At 31.3% G+C, this 20910-nt stretch overlaps 1 protein-coding gene across 1 annotated transcript; it reads right to left on the bottom strand.

The window, feature by feature from the left end:
- Nucleotides 1-604: 604 nt before the first annotated feature.
- LOC111706481 (alpha-parvin) lies at nt 605-19479 on the bottom strand. The gene is made up of 19 exons (XM_023479365.1): nt 19218-19479; nt 17779-17826; nt 17693-17715; nt 16616-16661; nt 15127-15192; nt 13741-13861; nt 13381-13457; nt 13141-13188; nt 12867-12891; nt 12111-12163; nt 11670-11711; nt 10843-10887; nt 10165-10238; nt 8829-8916; nt 5885-5972; nt 4051-4090; nt 3849-3901; nt 1403-1473; nt 605-666 (listed from the first exon to the last, which is right to left on the bottom strand). Exons 1-19 carry the CDS (start codon nt 19358-19360, stop codon nt 633-635), a joined length of 1185 nt encoding a protein of 394 aa, XP_023335133.1. The 5' UTR covers nt 19361-19479; the 3' UTR covers nt 605-632.
- Between the last annotated feature and the right edge of the window lie 1431 nt (nt 19480-20910).

Genomic DNA, 20910 nt, shown 5'->3' with positions numbered 1-20910 from the left:
GGTTTACAAGTAAATNCCCCCCCCTTATGTACATTATCACTATTTACATAAGAACAATTTGGTGCAGTAAGAATTAAAGGAAACACACCTATTGTTTTACTGACTTATACGTAATTGGATTTTGAACGTAAAAGGAATGTAAATGGAAACTATGAACCCAAAATATTGTTAAAAATGGTTTATCTTTGTAATATGTATGAAATACAATTTAAGCGTAAACTTTAAAAAATAAAAAATATGTGTCTCGTACAGGGTGTCCCATAAAACATGGATGACGCGCTCAAGATTGTTCAAGAATTAGCCTTATAATATAATAACTAACTTCAAAATTCAAAATATGATTACATCTGTTTATTTTAGGACAACAGAGGTAAAAGGCTTTAATTATATGTCTGTGATGTCTCTGCAAGATAAACAAGAATAAGTTTATTTTGTTTGTAATTAAGTAATTGTTTTGGAACAATTCGAAATCAATCAAAACAATAACAAACAAATCTAAACTCTAGCAGACGGATTAGAGCTTTCTCAGTACAGTAAACTAAATCATTTCAAAAAACGATCTCGAAGTCATACTCACTGATTTCCCAAGTTTAAAAAAATATGCTTGAAATTGATAATAATATATTTCACAATCATTTATACTTTAGAAACAATGAGTAGATGATCCTAAAATTAATATTTTATCAAAAAAATAATTTTTTTACATCTGGAAAATTAAAAATGCCTGACACTTAATTGAACTTAAATAATACCCGAAAATTAATAAGAATAAGGTACAGTGTACAATGTGCACTGTACACTGTACACTGTACAATGTACACTGTACACTGTACATGTTATATCATGAATGACCCTTCATCTGTAGAGATTGGAATGTACAACTCACAACGACACCCTTTAGGATGATGAGTTTATTCTTATTCTTAAACGCTTGATAACGCTTAAAGTTTTTTTTTCAGTACAATACGAATAGATTCATTCGTAAATTGTAGAAATTACGTTTATAATCAGTTTCATAAATATGGGCAATTGCTTAAACATTAAAAAATATCTGCAAGTGTACTTGTAAAAAAAATTGGCTTGAAAATAAAGAGAAACAGCAGTAAATATGTTCAAACACAAAGTTTGTGTATTTAGAATAGACTTATTAGGAATAGAGTATAGGTGTACTCAAAGACCTTGCTAATTAGCAAAGTCTTTGGGTGTACTTGAATACACGCTGAATAAGGTAGATGTAGATTTTAAAAACATTTTTCATTTCTCAAGTATAATCTCCTTGTTTATAGAAGTTTATGTTGTTTCAGTTGAAACCCTGTAAAAGAAAGCAAGCACGGGTGGGGTGGGGGTATGTAAACTCTATATATCTCTATTATATTAAAATAGCTTGGTGATAAAATAATGCCTGAAAATTGCTTTTAAATCTGCTTGAACCACTTCCCCAGGCCGATTCATTGGAGTAGGCAGTCCTCCTTCCTGGAATATATATCTTAATAAATATTAAAATTATCAAGTAACCCATAGTAACTGTCATTTAGTCCATGATTGTTTGGAGTATTCTAGAAAAATTGCAGATTTTTTAATGAGAGTTCTTGAAAAATCCATAATTGTTTAAGAAAAGTTCTTAGAAGATTACTGATTATTTAGGAATATAGTTCTTTAATAAAAAAAATAAAAAAAGTTTAGGATTTTAAATCAAATTCGGTTTCGATTAAGTTTAAATTGAAAATGTTTTTTTTTCTTTCTTCAAATTGTGAGTTCCATGAACAATTTAAAACTGTGAGAAACACATTTAAATAAGATGATATATTTAAAGGGACTGTGAGGCGTAATTTCAAGTGACCCTCCATGCAAAGATGGTAATGTCCGATTTACAACGGCACCCTTGAAACTTTAATCTGATCAAAAATGTGGAAGACTCGAAAAAATTAAAATAAACAATTTAAAGAAACAAAAACATGAATATCTCATTCATTCTTGATCAGACAAAGCTTTTAAGGGTACCGTTGTGAATCAGAAATTGCCATCTGTGCATGGAGGGTCACTTGAAATTACGCTTACAGGTTAAAATTAGTCCGCAGAATTGAGATAGAAGAAAATGAGTTGCTCTTTAAAAATGTTGAGGGCATTTTGAAAAGAAAGCAAGCATATAAGAAAGGAACTCGATTGTTTAAATTCCTTCATCTTTGCAACCTGATGACGTTGACTTTTAATATTTCAAACTATGAATTCTGTTTTATCAAATATTCTAAGTTTGAAATATCAAAGGTGTACACCATCAAGTTGCAAAGATAAGAAGATTAGAACATTTGCGTTTGTGACAAAAAACTCATTTCTTTGCAAAAAATTAAACCGTTGATGCACCTAGTAATTCAAGTTGTATCTTTTTTATATACGTTACAGGGTTACCCAAGAAACCGGGCCCAACTTGTATACTATCATCTGATTTTTAAAATAATATCTGTACATAATATCTTGTGTTATAATACGGGACATTATATTTTTGCCGGAGTTTGTTTGAGATTAAAATTCAAGCCTTTAAGTGCCGAAAAAAATTAAATAAAGTAAAAATCCCAGAAAAAATATAATTTCCCAAATTATACACTAGGCAGTTGCTTTTATAATTTTATTCCTTTTTAAACAGAAAAAAACTCTAAAATCTGCAATTGAAAATCTTCTGGGACATTATATCTCATAATGTCCCAGGACAATTATGAGAAAAAATATCCCAGAAGATTTTCGAATTACAGGAAAATACATGGCTGGGATATTAATTTTTTTCAAATGGAATATAAATAGTAATCTTGTAAATGCTAACAAATGTATTTATGAAGAAAACATTTTAGAGAATAATAATATGTCATTGAAATTTGTATTATTAAGTTCGGTGCGAAATTTACTAAAATTTTGATTAAAAACAAACTGGAATAATTTAAATCCCAGCAAAAAACTTTTTGTGCATTTTACTCCCCTTGTTTACTAAATTGAAAAAAGAAGTTTAACATGAAATATCAGATTAAACCAATCAATCGTTTTTTAAGCCTTCTGGGTAAACGTGTTTCCTAATTTACTGTAAACAGATAAAATTTGGAGAGTTGAAGAAAAAAATTCCTATAAAAGTGAGAAGGAATTGATGTATTTAAGATTATACCTTGATTAGTCTGTAAGCTAGTCCTATTATTGATGTATTTAAGATAATACCTTGATTAGTCTGTAGGCTAGTCCTATTATTAATGTATTTAAGATAATATCTTGATTAGTCTGTACGCTAGTCCTATTATTGATGTATTTAAGATAATACCTTGATTATTCTGTACGCTAGTCCTATTATTGATGTATTTAAGATAATACCTTGATTAGTCTGTAGGCTAGTCCTATTAATGATGTATTTAAGATTATGCCTTGATTAGTCTGTACGCTAGTCCTATTATTGATGTATTTAAGATTATACCTTGATTATTCTGTAGGCTAGTCCTATTATTGATGTATTTAAGATTATACCTTGATTAGTCTGTAGGCTAGTCCTATTATTGATGTATTTAAGATTATACCTTGATTATTCTGTACGCTAGTCCTATTATTGATGTATTTAAGATAATATCTTGATTATTCTGTACGCTAGTCCTATTATTGATGTATTTAAGATTATACCTTGATTATTCTGTAGGCTAGTCCTATTATTGATGTATTTAGGATAATATCTTGATTATTCTGTACGCTAGTCCTATTATTGATGTATTTAAGATTACACCTTGATTAGTCTGTACGCTAGTCCTATTATTGATGTATTTAAGATAATAACTTGATTAGTCTGTACTCTAGTCCTATTATTAATGTATTTAAGATTATACCTTGATTAGTCTGTACGCTAGTTCTACATTCTCAATCATTTCATCCTTTGTTGCTAAATTAAAGAGAAAAATTAGTTTTTAACATCTACATTATTTTTGGTGGTTTATATTTAAAAACTTCAAATTTCTTATAATAATATAGCAGTGAAAATTAAATTGTCAATCCTGACTTCTTTGTGCAAAATTTTATAAAATGGGATACCTGGCTTCTGATGGAATTCATACAGTGGAATAAAAAAACCCTAAACATTTTGCATACAAAATAATGTTGTTATAGACCTATTTAGGACCTGATCACTGACTTTTTTAGGACCTGATCACTGACCTATTTAGGACCTGATCACCGACCTGTTTAGGACCTGATCACTGACCTGTTTAGGACCTGCTCACTGACCTGTTTAGGACCTGATCACTGACCTATTTAGGACCTGCTCACTGACCTATTTAGGACCTGCTCACTGACCTGTTTAGGACCTGATCACTGACCTATTTAGGAACTGCTCACTGACCTATTTAGGACCTGCTCACTGACCTGTTTAGGACCTGATCACTGACCTGTTTAGGACCTGATCACTGACATATTTAGGGTGATGGGACATTTCATAGAAAAACAATTCAAAGATGTACATTATATAGATATAAAAATCATAGAGATAGAATGTTTCATAGACAGAGCAGATTTATCATGGACAGGTAATTTCAAGGACATAAAACATTCTTTTATTGACAGTTTAAGGTTTTATGTGTCACAATTATAGAAAATGTGTTAATAGTACTAAAATATAAATGTAAAGCATAAGTAAGTAAGTTAGAGCAGTAAAATCTAAGCCCTAGGCATTGCAACACTTCAAAGTCGACCTTGTCTTAAAAATTGATGAGACTGTTTGAAAGCAGGCTGAATCTATGTAAATCATTTTGAGATGCATATAACAAGATATCAAGAATTGATATATGTTATCTGTTTAAAACCAAAAAATGAATAATTTGTGAAGTAAAACTAGAGAGATCGTAGAAATTTCTGTCTCTGAAATATCCTTTCTATGAAATGTCTTTCTCTGAAATGTCCCAACACCCTATTGAGGACCTAAACACTGACCTATTTAAGACCTGAACACTGACTAATAACCTGCTCTCTGACCTATTTAGGTTCTGAAAACTGACCTATTCAGGACCTGAACACTGACTTATTAAGGTTCTGAACACTGACCTCTTCAGGACCTGAACACTGGCCTATTTAGGACCTGTACACTGACCTATTTAGGACCTGCTCACTGACCTATTTATGACCTGAACACTGTCCTATTTAGGACCTGAACACTGACCTATTTAGGTTCTGAACACTGACCTATTCAGAACCTGAACACTGACCTATTTACGACATGAACACTGACCTATTTAGGTTCTGTACACTGACCTATTTAGAACCTGAACACCGGCCTATTTAGGTTCTGAACACTGAACTATTTAGGATCTGAACACTGACCTATTTAGGTTCTGAACACTGACCTATTTAGGACCTGAACACTGACCTATTTAGGTTCTGAACACTGGCTTATTTAGGATCTGAACACTGACCTATTTAGGACCTGAACACTGAACTATTTAGGACCTGAACACTGACCTATTAAGGTTCTGAACACTGACCTATTTAGAACCTGAACACTGACCTATTTAGGACCTGAACACTGACCTATTTAGGATCTGAACACTGACCTATTTAGGACCTGTACACTGACCTATTTAGGGCCTGAACACTGACCTATTTAGGATCTGAACACTGACCTATTTACGACCTGAACACTGACCTATTTAGGACATGAACACTGACCTATTTGGAACCTGAACACTGGCCTATTTAGGACCTGAACACTGACCTATTTAGGACCTGAACACTGACCTATTTGGAACCTGAACACTGGCCTATTTATGACCTGAACACTGACCTATTTACGACCTGAACACTGACCTATTTAGGACATGAACACTGACCTATTTAGAACCTGAACCTATTTAGGTTTTGAACAGTGCTCACTGACCTGAAGATATCCAAGAAGAATACAAAGCTTGTATCCGTCAGCCAGCTCCTGTAGAGAGCCTACACCCAACCCAACACTGGCGAGATGTCTACAATGACCAAGGTTATATAATAAGGTTCTATCTAGATTCTATCTAGATCTATCTAGATTCTATCTAGATTCTATCTAGATTCTATCTAGATTCTATCTATTTCCGATTCTATCTAGATTCTATCTAGATTCTATTTTCCGTGCATTGAAGCGGAGTAAGAAATCTTATCATACAACCTTGACAAGAACAAACTATACTTTTAAATTATGACTTATTACATTTTAATTAAGTAACAATGGGGAAGATATCTTCATTATTTATCCTAAAAATTTAGTAATTCGGTTTCATTGCTTTCGGTTTTTTGAAAGTCAAATTTGTAAAGTAATCAGAATTTAAAATTCTGTCAACTTTCTATTGGTTTTCAGACAAGGTTTAAAGATAGTTTGTTTTGTTCAGACAAGGTTTAAAGATAGTTTGTTTTGTTCAGATAAGGTTTAAAGATAGTTTGTTTTGTTCAAACAAGGTTTACAGATAGTTTGTTTTGTTCAGACAAGGTTTAAAGATAGTTTGTTTTGTCTAGACAAAGTTTAAAGATAGTTTGTTCTGTTAAGACAAGGTTTAAAGGGCAAAACTACGAATCATGTGTTTTTTCAATAAGTGGGAAGTCACTTAAAGTTACCACGACAGTCCTCTAATAGAAAGGTATTTTAAGAAATCAAATTTTTCTATTATTCTGAAACAACTTTGGCTCGTGGAATTCTGCAGTACAAGACATTAAAGCAAGCTTAGCAAGCAAAAGACTGATATTTCTAAATTTGACAACAAAACAACAAAACAACAAAACAACAAAACAACAAAACAACAAAACAACAAAACAACAAAACAACAAAACAACAAAACAACAAAACAACAAAACAATAAAACAATAAAACAATAAAACAACAAAACAACAAAACAAAAAAACAACAAAACAACAAAACAACAAAACAAAAAAACAACAAAGCAATAAAACAACAAAACAACAAAACAACAAAAAGTCTAACGCCGGGTTTAGCAATCTAAAATTTAAATTTAGAATTTGTAAAGTAAATGACATTTTAAATCAAGCAATTTTGAATTGTAATCATTAACTCGGATTTTTACATCCTAATTTCTTTAAAACCAAATGTTGTATAGACCACAGATATTTCAAACTATGAATTCTGGTGGATCAAGCAATGTAAGTTTGAAATATGAAAGGTATGCATCATCTGGTTGTTGAGATTTATGTATTTTAAAATTGGGATTTGTGGCAAAAACTCAATTCCTTTGTCCTAATGAGCGATTAACTTAGAATTATTTGCATGACGAATATATAAATGTTTGATCCGCTGAGTTACTTGACTAATGTCGTCATTTATATGCAGCAAGAAATATGATAAAGTCTAATCTCATGAGTTGATTGAAAAATGTTGTCATCGCTGTACAATTTCAACAATTATAGAAGAAGTAAAATACTTTTTATTTTAACATATAATACATTTTAGCTACGCTCAGTTTGACAAACGCCTGGTTTAAATAATTACTTTATTACTAAATTTATATACTTAAATTTATAGAAATAGAGAATCCTGCAGATAGATGAGAGGAGATGAGGTTGAAGGCCCGGCAGGAAGGGTACGAACATCCTCCTGCCGGTCAACTAGTTTCCCGACCAGGAACAAGGAGCTCTACACTTCTTAGCCTTAGTTCCCCAGGTACGATGGTAGTAACACAGAGACGGAGACAATGATCTGTTATCCCGGCTGCTGGAGTGAGGAGTTGCTGAACGACCTGAGCGGTTTGTAGGTGAGGATCTCACGGCGTTGACAACATCCTCCGAGGCGCCGGAAACCATGTAGACAGTTGAAGAGGAAACTCTGCTCTGATAAATCTCGTCTGCTTTCAAGGCTAAAGCTATAGGATCCGAAAAATCGTCCCTCAGCAGGTGAGCTCGGACGTCGGCGGGCAACCTCTTCAGAAAAGCTCCACGGAGAAAGAAGCACGGTTTGTGACCAAGAGGAAGCAGGGCGAGCATATTCGACATAAGCTTTGAAGGTTTCATGTCGCCGGAGAGAGGAAGGTTAGAGATTGCTTCATACCTTTGATAATTGTCGAGAGCAAACAATCTCAATAAACGGTTCTTCAAGGCTTCGTAGGGGTCTGAGGACGGAGGATTCTTGATGAGATCCAGAACTTGGTTCGCTGTCTCCTGGTTGAACGAAGATACGCAATAATAGAACTTGGTGGAACTGGCGGTTACTCCCTTGAGGGCGAACTGAGCCTCCACCTGCACGAACCAGGCCTCCGCAGAATCTGGCCAAAAGGCTGGAACTTTCACTGAAACAGAGTTTAATAAATCCAGCGAGCTGGGTTCAGCTAGAGCTTGGACGTTATCACTGTCCTTAGGCATTTCGATCACTTGATGAGCGTGTAGCTATAAAAAACAGTCTATAATGGCACGGAAAACAGTCTATATGCCTATAGTTTCGAACTAGGGGTCACCAATTTAGCTACGCTCAGTTTGACAAACGCCTGGTTTAAATAATTACTTTATTACTAAATTTATATACTTAAATTTATAGAAATGTAAAATATTAAACAGATAGATAGGTGACGTGGCCGGAAGTTGCTCATCTTGCCGCGTCTAGATCTTAGGTTCAAAACTCCTCAAAAGTCTTGTCTTCCGCCACTACGCCGCCACAACATAAATGTAATTTCCGTTTATTAACACTGTGATATATCCAATATATAATATGTAATCCAACATTAACCTGTAAAACACGGAAAATAAAAATATTTAGTTTTTTATTTCGATTTATAAACTCATGCACCTTGATGAAGGATTTTAAACAAGATTTGAGACCAGTCCCTTTAAATAATATGAAAATTTACCTGTTGACAAAGGTGAGTAGTGAGCTTTGTACTTGGAACAGTTTATCTGGGAAATGATCGAATAAGGTATCAAATCCGTCTCTTTTCCCTAAAAATTAACCGGTTTTTTTTTTAGACAGTAAGAACAAGTACAAATATATGGTTTATTCTAAATACAGGGGGAATTAGTTTCACAACTAACACTTGGCCCATTCGTAACACTTAGTGTTATAAAGGGGCCAAGTATGCAAATTGTTATCTTTTAAATCCAAGCCGAGCTCATGTCGCGTTTTTGAAATATATATCCTGGTTTTGAGACAATTACAAGAATTCATACAGTGATAACCAGAAAACTGTAGAATAGGAAGACGACATTTAAGCAATATTGAAGTGCATTTGATGTTGTTAAAAAGTAAATAGCGTTGCCAGTAAGTTATTATTTCACTTTTTAACTGAAATGGGTCTGTTTACAATGCACAATTGCTGTGTCTCATGCTCATCAGACTATTTAAAGACCTAATTTTAGTTTAAAAGTCGACTTCCTATTCCAGAGATTTCTGGTTATCACTGTAACAATGTCAATTTCATGCATTTACGTACTTACGTACAAACATGATTTTTTGATAAGGTAAAATATAAACAAATTAGAAAATAAAACATACTGCTCTTTGATAATTTAAAAATCATGACAGCATTGAGACGGATTTTCCTTATAATGCTCATTTTCAACTTTCATTTAGACTCGTGTTATTGCTGCTACAGTTTCATCTTTTTCTGACTCTTCTCATACAAATATTTTCTATGATCACCTATTTCCAAAGAGAATAGAATATATATTAGAGGGGAATTTAGACAATTCCTCGGTATGAATTTTTTCAGTCCCTTTTAGTCTGAAGGGAGTTCAAAGTGTACAAATCATGTAAATGTTCACAAATTCTATGCAGTAGAGTACATTAATACAGTATTGCTCCCTATACTATCCATTTCTATTTCAAATTTTTTTAAGCTGTTAAATATAAACTTTATAAAATGAATTAGGTAAATAAAAAACATCATTTGATTTATAGTTATAACGGAAAACCATCGTTTGTAAAGTGAAAGGCATAGAGTCTATGTGAAATGATCATTGGTCAATTATGAAAACAGCCTATTTCATAATTTGGTTTTTTTTAATATTAATGTTAGATTTTCTGTAAAATGGTGTTCCAGGGCCCAAAAGGTTATATAGCACAATATGTGAAGTACACCTGCAGTATGGAAACAGTACAACAAAATGGCCGTTTTACACTATTTTCTATTAAATTCCACTCTAATATATATTTCTGACTGTTCTCATAAAAATATTTTCTATGATCACCTATTTCTGACTCCTGTCCCATAATATTTTCTACTCTTCTTTCACAGCGAACTCCAGTTTCCAGCTTTTTTAATCTAGTTATAATGAGCTTACTAAAGAAACTTTAATACTTTGCACCCCAAGATTGATGTAAGGATGAGTAACGCTTTGAGCTAAATTTTTAAACATTTAAGGTTTATTTTTATTGAATGTGAGTTATTCATCACATTGCAAACTTGCATTCTCGATCACTTTGCTTTTATTACAATATGCTAAACTTTTTCCCTCATGCTGGTAAAAAATAAAAAATTGATAAAAAAAAATTTAATGATTTTACAAATAGTTTTTATTATAATTTTTTGGTTTGATATATTTGGTAAAAAATAAAAGCAAGCTCATCAAACAGTTTTGAAAAAGGATTTTTTCTTACAGATTCTCTTGAAATTGTAAAAACTTTGAATGTTTAAAAGCTGACCATTTAACGATGTCCTTAAGTAATGATATTGGCATAGTTTATACAATTATTTAAGTTTTTTTAAACTCTAAAGAGGCTTACAAAGGTGAAGAAGTTTTTGTTCTTTAACAATCAATATTTTTCCTAATGTTTTTATTTGTACCCTGACAAAATAACCATTTAACAATGTAATAAAAAAGTCTAAAACAATAATGTGTATTTCTACTTATAAATAATAAACTTACTTTAGTATATTGACTTTAATTACTCTGGGTAGTTCTGGTGCCGGTCTTCAGTAATGCAATATTATAAATGTATTGTACACTGTACACGTACTGCATTGTACAGAGCCTAAAACCAAGACTGATTTAAAGGACTTTAAAGGGAGTGTTCGCGAAAAATGAAAGGGGGTATAGTGTTACGGCTTTTGATTGCTACTAATATCTTACTTCTATTTGTTGCGTCAATAAGGAGAAAATTGTTAATAACGACTTATTATGAAGAACGTAGCGTCCATACAAAATCAAAAAGTTGCAACATTTAACTCGGATCGTAAAATAACCAATTTAATTTCAAATAACTCATTCAGATATTACAACCTAAAGTCATCGATTATTTTTCGACGTATATATAGTTGATATTTCATAATATTTTTTATTTTTTACTTCTGTTTCGAGGATTTTTGATAATGAAGACGGCATTTTCATATTTTCCAGGAATGTTCGAAAATCCAGCGCCAGCGAAATATCATTTTAGAAAAAAATCAAAAGTATTATGAAACATTAACTTTATACGAATGCATCGAATAATAATCAATGACTATAGTTTGTAACATCTGAATGATTTGTTTGGAATTAAATTGATCATTTTACTATCCGAGTTGAATGTTGCAAATTTCCGAATTTGTATGGACGAAAAAAATACAGAAATGACATTAGAAATTAGACATTGTAAATAATTTCGATTATAATAAACTTTATTTTTTTCGCGTTTTTTTTGCATTGTGAATAAAATTTTTAAAAAAAGAAAAAAATATAAAATTTTTTAAAAATTGTAAATTTTATATATTTCCCTGTTGTTGGTATGGCAGAACCGATTTATTTTAATCAACAATCTGTTGACAAACAAATAAATTTTATATCTTATATTCAGAAAGATTTTTATTCTTCATATTGTCAGTGGGCACAGAAATCTGGAATCCTTTTAAAAAAAAGTTAAACTACGGGGAAAACAGTTATTTAGGACCGGATTTAATGAATTTTAGCTAGGTCTAGAGACGTTCATTCAGGGTTTGTCTATGTCCAGACTGTAGTTCAGCGAACTAACTCAAATTCATTGAATAAAACCGTTGCATTGGCATCGAAAAAAATTGATGTTTCACATTATGGATTATGCTATCAATCAATTAATCATTTAAAGATTCAAAGTTTGAAATATCAAAGGTTTACACAATCAGATTGCTAAGTTCAAGGGTATAGAAAATTAGACTATAAAATGTTTTTATTTTATTTTCCTTAGAATATTCAGCATTTCTCCACAGGACAGTAATGATGTTTTCCATTTTATCTTTAACAAATTCTTTGATAAGATGTATATTTTAAAAATCTGAATCTGTTAAGCAAATCGTAATTTTAAATATTAATTATACTAAAAATTGGCGAAATGGTAACTATTCCTTCATTCAAAAACCCCCCCCCCCCCCGCCCCTCAAATTATAATTGTGTTATAATTTTGAATCTTTGGCCGAGCAAACATGCATGCATGGCTATAATGTTAAAATCTTCACATGTTGTAACCTTTAAACCTTCTTCAAAATACAGGGTGTCTCACGAAACATGACAGTTAGTAAATAGTTTAAGAATGTCTCCTTCCATAATTCGATAAGTTGTTTAATACCAAAGACAGTTATAAAAATAGTATATAGGAGTCGTATTATAGTAAAATTGATTTCAGAGTAAAATATATTTGAGCAAAAGATTTTTTAAACGAAATAAAGTGCAAACCGTCTTTAATATCTAATACAGTGTATGAAAGACGACATTCAAAACTATTTCTAGGGACACCAGCTGTATATTGCCAAAAGAAAAACTTTTATACAAATATATTTTACTTTGAAATAAATGTTAATGTAAGATAACTCCTCCCATCCAACATTGTTATCTACTCTCATTAGTATCAAACAACTTGACATATTATGGAAGAAGACATTTTAAACTATTCACCAATTGTCAAATTTGGGTGGACACCCTGTGCTTTGTTCCCGCATTACCTGAACATCAGTCAGACCAAGTTCTCTGAAATATAAAATCTTAATTGTTTTTCTCAAAACGTTAAGCTTCCCAACAATAGAAAACAATTGTACTTTGGTTCCTGAAAACTGAATTTGCGAGGTTTCTGTGGTTTTTTTATTCAACTTTGCCAACTTATTAAATATTCATTTTCACAATTGTTTTTGCAAAATTGTCATAAACATTTATTATTTAAACAATTTATTGTTAAATTTATAATTTCTTTGTTAAAAAAAGAGATATTTGTATTTTTACCTGTTCATATTTTCTATAATGAACTCTAGGTTTTTCTCTTGTCTTTCCCTTTACAAAGAACCAAACCAAATATTCAATCAAAATTCAAAACAAATAGATTTAACCAAACCAAATAAATTTAACCAAAATATATTTTAACTACTAAATATTTCTAATCAAACACAACAATTTAACCATCTATAATTGAACACCAAATGTTATTGAAAGAAGGTCGTCTATATATATTTAGAGTTTGTGTTCCTAGACTGCACATATTCTCCCCAGGGTAGATCAAGCTTCTTTAATCCAAGTATTTTCTCATAAATCAAGGCATAGACCTAAAACATGGAAAAAATATTATACTGACTAAAAATATCCGAACAAAAAGCTGTAAATTTTACCAAACCATAAAGCCTTTAATTAACGACATTATTTTGGAATTTTAAATTGTCACCGAAAAAAAATTTATTCGTGTAAGCGATTAAAAAAAAAAAGTCGGTGCGAGAATAATAACTTTTCAGCTTCCAAGATTCACAGTGTACAAACGTAGCTTCCTACTTAAAAAATTGCAATGCTATTTTAAGATAATCACTATTTTTTTAAAAAGGTTAAAAAGACGACCTGTCCATCTCTGAGGTCTTTTCCCAGATCAGTGATTTGAACTCTTTGATCACTGAACTCTGCGCTTATCCAATTGATCAGGATTTTGATCAATTCTGATACACCAGGATCATTTATACATCTAAACATGATCATTTATACTTCTAAACATGATCATTTATACTTCTAAACATGATCATTTATCAATATCTAGTTAGAAGCTTCTCTATGTTTTTTTTTATTTAATTTCAAACAATATTCTCATGTACGATGGTATCTACATATTTACATACTATTTATCTACAGTGGTCTGCGTTTATATAAATACAATAAAGACAACATTTCGATCTAAGTTTCTAACAAGCATTTTTTCAAATTACAAGTTTACAAGTAAACAAAGAGAAGTTTTAAAATTCGGTGATGGTGATGGACCAAACCTCTGTAAAGTAAAAAACTTAGATGTTAGTTCCAAATTTATTGAAAACATATTTAGGTCTGGGTTGACCCTCGTCAATTTTAACGATATAATAACCATCAAAATCGATAAAAAAATGTTAAAAACCACAAGAAAATAAACAAACATAAAAGATTGTTTAAAAAAAATTGGGCTGTCAAATGGACAAAAGGGAAAGAAACTCAGATGATGAGATGGAAAAAAGATAATTTGCAAATATTCACTTTTTAAAATTGATTTAAGACAATTATTATTCCTTGAGATTGTTTCTGTCAGGAAGATTAAAAACAAACTGTTTATACCAATGATTTTCCAAAGTAAGAATCAAGTTTACAGCTGCAGAGAGAACCATGAATATAAGATATATATTCCGTAGAGTTGTTTCTGAAGTCTCATGCTTTGTGGGTAACCCTGTAGTTTAGTTTTAAAGTCATATGTTTGTTGAATTGTGTTGTTTATCTATAATTTTATGTGACCCTCCATTTAAAGAGTTTGATTTCCAATTCACAGTGGTACCCTTTAAACATGTATTCAATAAGGAAAGTATGTAGCATTTTCTGTTGTAATGATTAGTTCGATCTTTATTATCCATGTTATTAATATATCTTATCTATTTCAATGTTGACCCTGACCGGCCAATCCGGTCAATTTGATTTACCTGTAAAAAATAAATTAGTACTACATGAAACTTTGTGTTATACGGACGTATACAGAGCCTTGAGTTTTGGCTAGAGATTGAGAGCCTTGAGTTTTGGCTAGAGATAGAGTCAGTGGGACTATAATTAGACTTTGAGTAGAGTAATCTCGGGACCTAGATTTATTACAAGTATAAATTGTCGATTTCTATTTTTAAAAATATTAAAATAAGGCAATATCATCCATGGGCACTTAATGTTACGTTTATTACAGAGTACCTTTAAGTTGAGATATATAATTGGAATAATATTGTCGACCTTAGATCTAGATGTTCTTGTTTCTCTCCAACTTGAATATTTATATCATCTTCACCTAACTCTACCCTAAGATACAACATTTTAATCAAATCATGCTTTAAAGGAACTGTAAGCATAATTTAAAGTGACCGTTCATGCATCATAGATATCCATTCATCAGATGTTAAGACTGCAGTGCAGTATACTGGTCACGTGATACAGAGCCACTTGACCACTTTACTGCACTCTCATTGGTGGGAATTCTGGTGACGTAATACGGACTTATAAATAAAATTATCAATTATATCTATTAAAAATGAAAATAAAAATTATGAAATAATTATCAGAGAAAACCTAAGTTACAATTAGGCTTCTCTGGGATATCTTCGTTTTCATATTGGTTGCATATTTAAATATGAAATATAATCTGTTTAAACCTACTATTTCTATCCAAAATTGTATATATATGAATTTTCGTATAAATTTGACACAGTTTTATATCAATTTAGAATCACCAGATATAACTTTTATGGTACCGCGATCAGGAGCTAAAGTGATTAACTTTCAGAGTTCTATGCAAAATTCTGTTAAACTTGCCTATTTTGCTTTACGGCGGAGAAGTTGTCAATGCCCGATTACCAACGGAAGCTTAAAAACCTTTATCTGATCAATATTTCTTAAGATATTGCCGTTTTTCTAGGTTCTTTAGTTCTGATAATTCCTTTGTGTTTTTCTGCAGTAGAAATGCGCAAGTCACTTTTGTGTAGATATACCACAATTGTAATTAATCAGTTTTTTTTATATTTTTAAAACTTAGTATCTAACTTAAACTTGATCAACTTGGAATATAGGGTCACTTGAATTTACTCTTACAGTCCCATGAAAGAAATTGTTAAACTTCCCGTAAGAAAGTTTTGCAAAAGAAGTAATTGAATTAAGTTCAAATCGACTTTTAGGAATTTTGAGCTTTTACGAAACCAAACAATTAAATTGTTCCGGCTTATAGAATCCACCCTGGACTAAACAGAGTTAGAAGCATTCGGTTTCTTCTATTTGAAATCTTACGCGCTTTGGTCTATAATCAAATAATCTTTAAACTTACGGTTTTGTTTGTCTTAGTCTTTTCATTCTAAATGTATTTGTCGGCAAAAAAGTATTTAATGAAAAAGGCTAAAAAATTATGTTTAATAGCAAAATTGTGATCGAAAGTCACAGCTTTCTGGAATATTGACAGAACCGTTAAATCCACGTGGAGGGACCGAGAATTTATCCGTCAATAATTAGTTAATGTAAAAGGTTTATTTTCTTTTGGAAGAAATAAAAAGGGGGCATGTCCCAACCCAATCCAAACATTAAAATCAGATTGAATTTTATTCTAGGGTTTTGTTGGCACAACTTTGATCGGATATTTTTATTAAAGATTTACAATGTTTTAAAAATCGTTTCAATATTAAAGTAAACGAGCCGTTGCAATAAACATACTTTTAAATATTTTAATTAAGATTTTAACCTATGCTCTACGGTGCTCTCCATCAGAATATTTTCTGTCAGAATATCTAAAGTTTTAAAGCAAATTTGTTTTAACTTTTAATTCAAACGCTTACTAATATTTTTAATTGAAAGAAATAACAAATTCAACTGATAACTCGCCTCAAAATCTAAGATTAGAATGTAAAGAGAATAGAACATATACTAGAGTGGAATTTACTAGAAAAAAGTGTAAAACGGCCATTTTGTTGTACTGTTCCCATACTGCAGGTGTACTTCACATATTTGTGCTATATAACCTTTTGGGCCCTGGAACATCATTTTATAGAAAATCTAAAATTTATATTAAAAGAAAACCAAATTATGAAATAGACTTGTTTCATAATTGACCAATGATCATTTCACATAGACTCTATGCCATTCACTTTACAAACGATGATTTTCCGTTATAGCTATAAATCAAATGATGTTTTTTATTCACATAATTCATTTTATAAAGTTTATTTAAAAGCTTTAAAAATTCGAAATGAAATGGATAGTATAGGAAGCATACTGTATTAATGTACTCTACTGCATATAATTTGTGAACATTTACATGATTTTTACACTTTGAACTCCCTTTTCCGGCTGAAAGGGACTGACAAAATTCATACCGTGGGATTTTATAAATTCCACTCTAATATATATAATCTATTATCTTTGTTAGAATGGTTTATCTCTGCAACCTGAAGGTGTAAACCTTTCTTATTTTAAACTATTTGATCTGGCCAAATTCTAAGATTAAATATCAAGGGATATCAGGTTTAAAGGGCTAAAAAGTTAGAGTCTGAACTGAAAGAGATTTTAAAAAGCTATCGTCTCGCACTGCTTTAATAGAGAGTGGATTCAAATGTAACCGACCCCTCTTTTTAAAGTCTTTCTTTATAAAAATAGACAAATTTGTTTGCGGTACCCTGTAGAAGTTACAATTGCAGAAAATCAAAAAGAATTAATATTTATTTCCAGTTAAAGTGGATTTATAATTCATTAGGTCATTCATTCAAATTTCTCAAATAGAAGATATAAACGAATATTAAATATTTTTCACATTTATACTTTCCTAGTTCTTCTTCTTCTTCAGATCTAAAAGAAAGAGTATTTTTTAATTTAAATTTTATCACCAAAAAGTTTTTATCAAGTAGATACCTTGTAAGCCAAGCAAACTTCTTCTCCTTTTTCTGCGGGGTTAGAACTCTATTATATAAGTCAAAACTTCAATAAGCTCATGAGAAGTTTAGAGAATTATAATTTTAGACTTTATTGTCCCTCAATCACTTTATTGTCCCGGCTGACTTTAAATAATCATAGTCCCGTATGTAAAATTATCGTTCATAAAAATATAAATTTTTTAAAGGAATTGAGTATTTGCAACTAACTATGATTTTCTCAAACTTATATCTTTGCAACTAAAAGTCATACACCTTCTTCAAACTAAGAATTCTGTTAGATCAAATTATATAAGTTTAAACCATCAGGATGCATAGATATAGAGAATTGAAAGTTTGAGTTTGTAGCAAAAAAGCAATATCTTTTAATCTTTAAACATGATGGGACCATACAGAGGCCGAATTTTAAGAATTTTAGCGGCGGCTTAAATTTTAGCCGCGGCTTAAATATTGTTGGTTTCATTGCCTCGGACACCGGAATATACGCCTTTGGTATGCCATTGTACCATTGTTTTTTTTAGATTGAATTGATTTGTGATTGTTGTACTTAAAAATCCTGCCTAAATTTTTTAATCCAGCTTCAACCCTTGACAGTGTGCATACTTATAGCACTTAAATTATCATTGCAACCAGAAAATTTAATGAATGATTTTTTTATAAGCATAAAAAGGTTTTAGATTCAAAACGCTTTTTTTATTTGTGATAACTGTAAACTGAATAAGAATTGATTGACTGTACATAGGGTTACTCACCAAGGATAAGAATTGAACAAATGTACAGGGTTACTCATTAAGGATGAGAATTAAAAGAATGTACAGGGTTACTCACCAAGAATGAAAATTAAAGGACTGTACAGGGCTACTCACCAAGGATAAGAGTTGAAGACTGTACAGGGTTACTCACCAAGAATGAGAATTATTTGATCGTACAGGGTTACTTACCAAGAATGAGAATTAAAAGACTGTACAGCTTTACTTACCAAGAATGAGAATTAAAAGACTGTACTGGGTTATTCACCAAGAATGAGAATTAAAGGACTGTACCGGGTTATTCGCCAAGGATGAGAATTAAAATACTGTAAAGGGTTACTCACCAAGGATAAGAATTAAAAGACTGTACAGGGTTACTCACCAAGGATGAGAATTGAAAGACTGTACATAGGGTTACTCGCCAAGGATGAGAATTGAATTAGTTTAGAATAGGTTGATAACAAGAGAAGGATTCAATACTTTAGAATAGGTAGATCACAAGAGAAGGATTCAGTACTTTAGAATAGGTTGATTACAAGAGAAGGATTCAGTACTTTAGAATAGGTTGATTACAAGAGAAGGATTAAGTACAAAGGCAAGGGCAGGTCTCAGTACAAAGGCAAGGGTAGGATTCAGATCGTGTAAAACTATGATTCTTTGAAGTTTTTTCCTTGGGCTCAAAGGGTTCGGTTGGGCCAGAGATGTCATGGAGGAGGTCTTCGACGACATCATTGTGTTCTTAGAGGAGGTCAATGACGTCAAGGATCCAATAGAGGGGGTTGGAGTAGATGGAGAAGTTTTATTCTCATACATTTTTTCTGGTGTATTATCAATATAATGTTATCACGTGCATTTTATTTATAGGGTATATAATTGAAAATATAAATAGAATTGAAATAACTGTCTTCCTCTGTATAACTTTTTAGTTACTTTGATTCTGAAAAGATGAATAGATCTATATATAAATTTGGCTTGTCTTTCTGTTGATTTGCATCCAATAAACGTCAAAACGGTTGAACCGATCGGGCCCAAATTTTGTGTGGAACTTCACGTGACCCCAGGGAAGGTTTATGAATGATCAAAATTTTAAAAATTTGTGATAAAAAGTTTTTATTTCTGTCAAATTTTAAAAATGCGCGAAAAAGTATTATGAAATCCGCAAACTTTTTTTTATATAGTTTAGAAAGAGAAGATACTCACAAATAAAGCCACAATTAAAAGTTGAAATAGAAGATGGGCGCGAAGCGCCCTAAAAGCCTGGTCTATATATAAATTTAGCTTGTCTGTCTGTTTGTTTGTATCCAATAAACGTCAATCGATCGGGCCCAAATTTTGTGTGGGACCTCACGTGACCCCAATAAAGGTTTATGAATGATCAAAATTTAAAAAATTTGTGTTTAAAAGTTTTTAGTTTTGTTAAATTTTAAAAATGCGCGAAAAATAATTAAAAATCCGCAAACTTTTTGTTTTGTTTTTGTTTTAAATACAAAGAGAAGATACTCACAGACAAAGCCACAATTAAAAGTTGAAATAGAAGATGGGCGCAAAGCGCCCTATAAGCCTAGTTGTATATATAATTCTTATCCTATATTAAATTAATTTTCAAAGATGAAAAATATATAGATTTCCATATTTAGTAAATTTTTCACAACGATCTAAACGTGTTGCAAGGTCTCAAGTAAAAATCAATGATAATTTTGCCAATAAATTCTTAAAGTCTATAACTATGTCGTACGGCGTAGTTGACGATTTTTTGCAAAATTATGCTTATTTTCTTAGCAGCCTTGATTTATGTATTATCCTTTTAATCTGAAGCTAGAAACAAGCATGTTGTAAACTTTGTTTCTTCATTAATTTCACTTTTTCTCTAAGTTTAACGTTACTCACATCAAGCACCTAGTAGTGAGAACTGGAAGTTTTTAGACATAGTTCAGTCCTCAATAAATCCGTTCAACCTTATCTTTAAACAAATTTTTTAAAGCAAACAATATTACCTAGGTTAACACTGAAAATGCAGAAAGATAAAAATGCATTTCAATGCCGCATGACGAATAAAAATGTTGCATGGTGTAGGTGTGTGTTATACTATAATACCTGAATCTCGGTAATTGAACAAATAAATAGCCATGAAATATGCTGGAACAGTTAAAAAAGCTCCATATAATTGTTCAATTAAAAAAACTAAATATCTGCAACATTCCATTATCTAGTTAGTAATCTTTATCTTTATCAAGCGCTCCCTTACCTATTTATTCCTTATTCAAAACTATGATTTTTTGTACTGTTAAAATCTCTGTATAAATTGATATGGAATAGTGAGAATTGATTGAACTAGAAGGCTAAGGAACTGAGCAATTGCCTCA

The sequence above is a fragment of the Eurytemora carolleeae genome, unplaced genomic scaffold (genome assembly GCF_000591075.1).
Source record: "Eurytemora carolleeae unplaced genomic scaffold, Eaff_2.0 scaffold714, whole genome shotgun sequence".
In the NCBI taxonomy this organism is placed as follows: Eukaryota; Metazoa; Arthropoda; class Copepoda; order Calanoida; family Temoridae; genus Eurytemora; species Eurytemora carolleeae.
The sequence above is the reverse complement of the archived record's forward strand: the minus strand, read 5'-3'. Positions and strand labels throughout refer to the sequence as shown.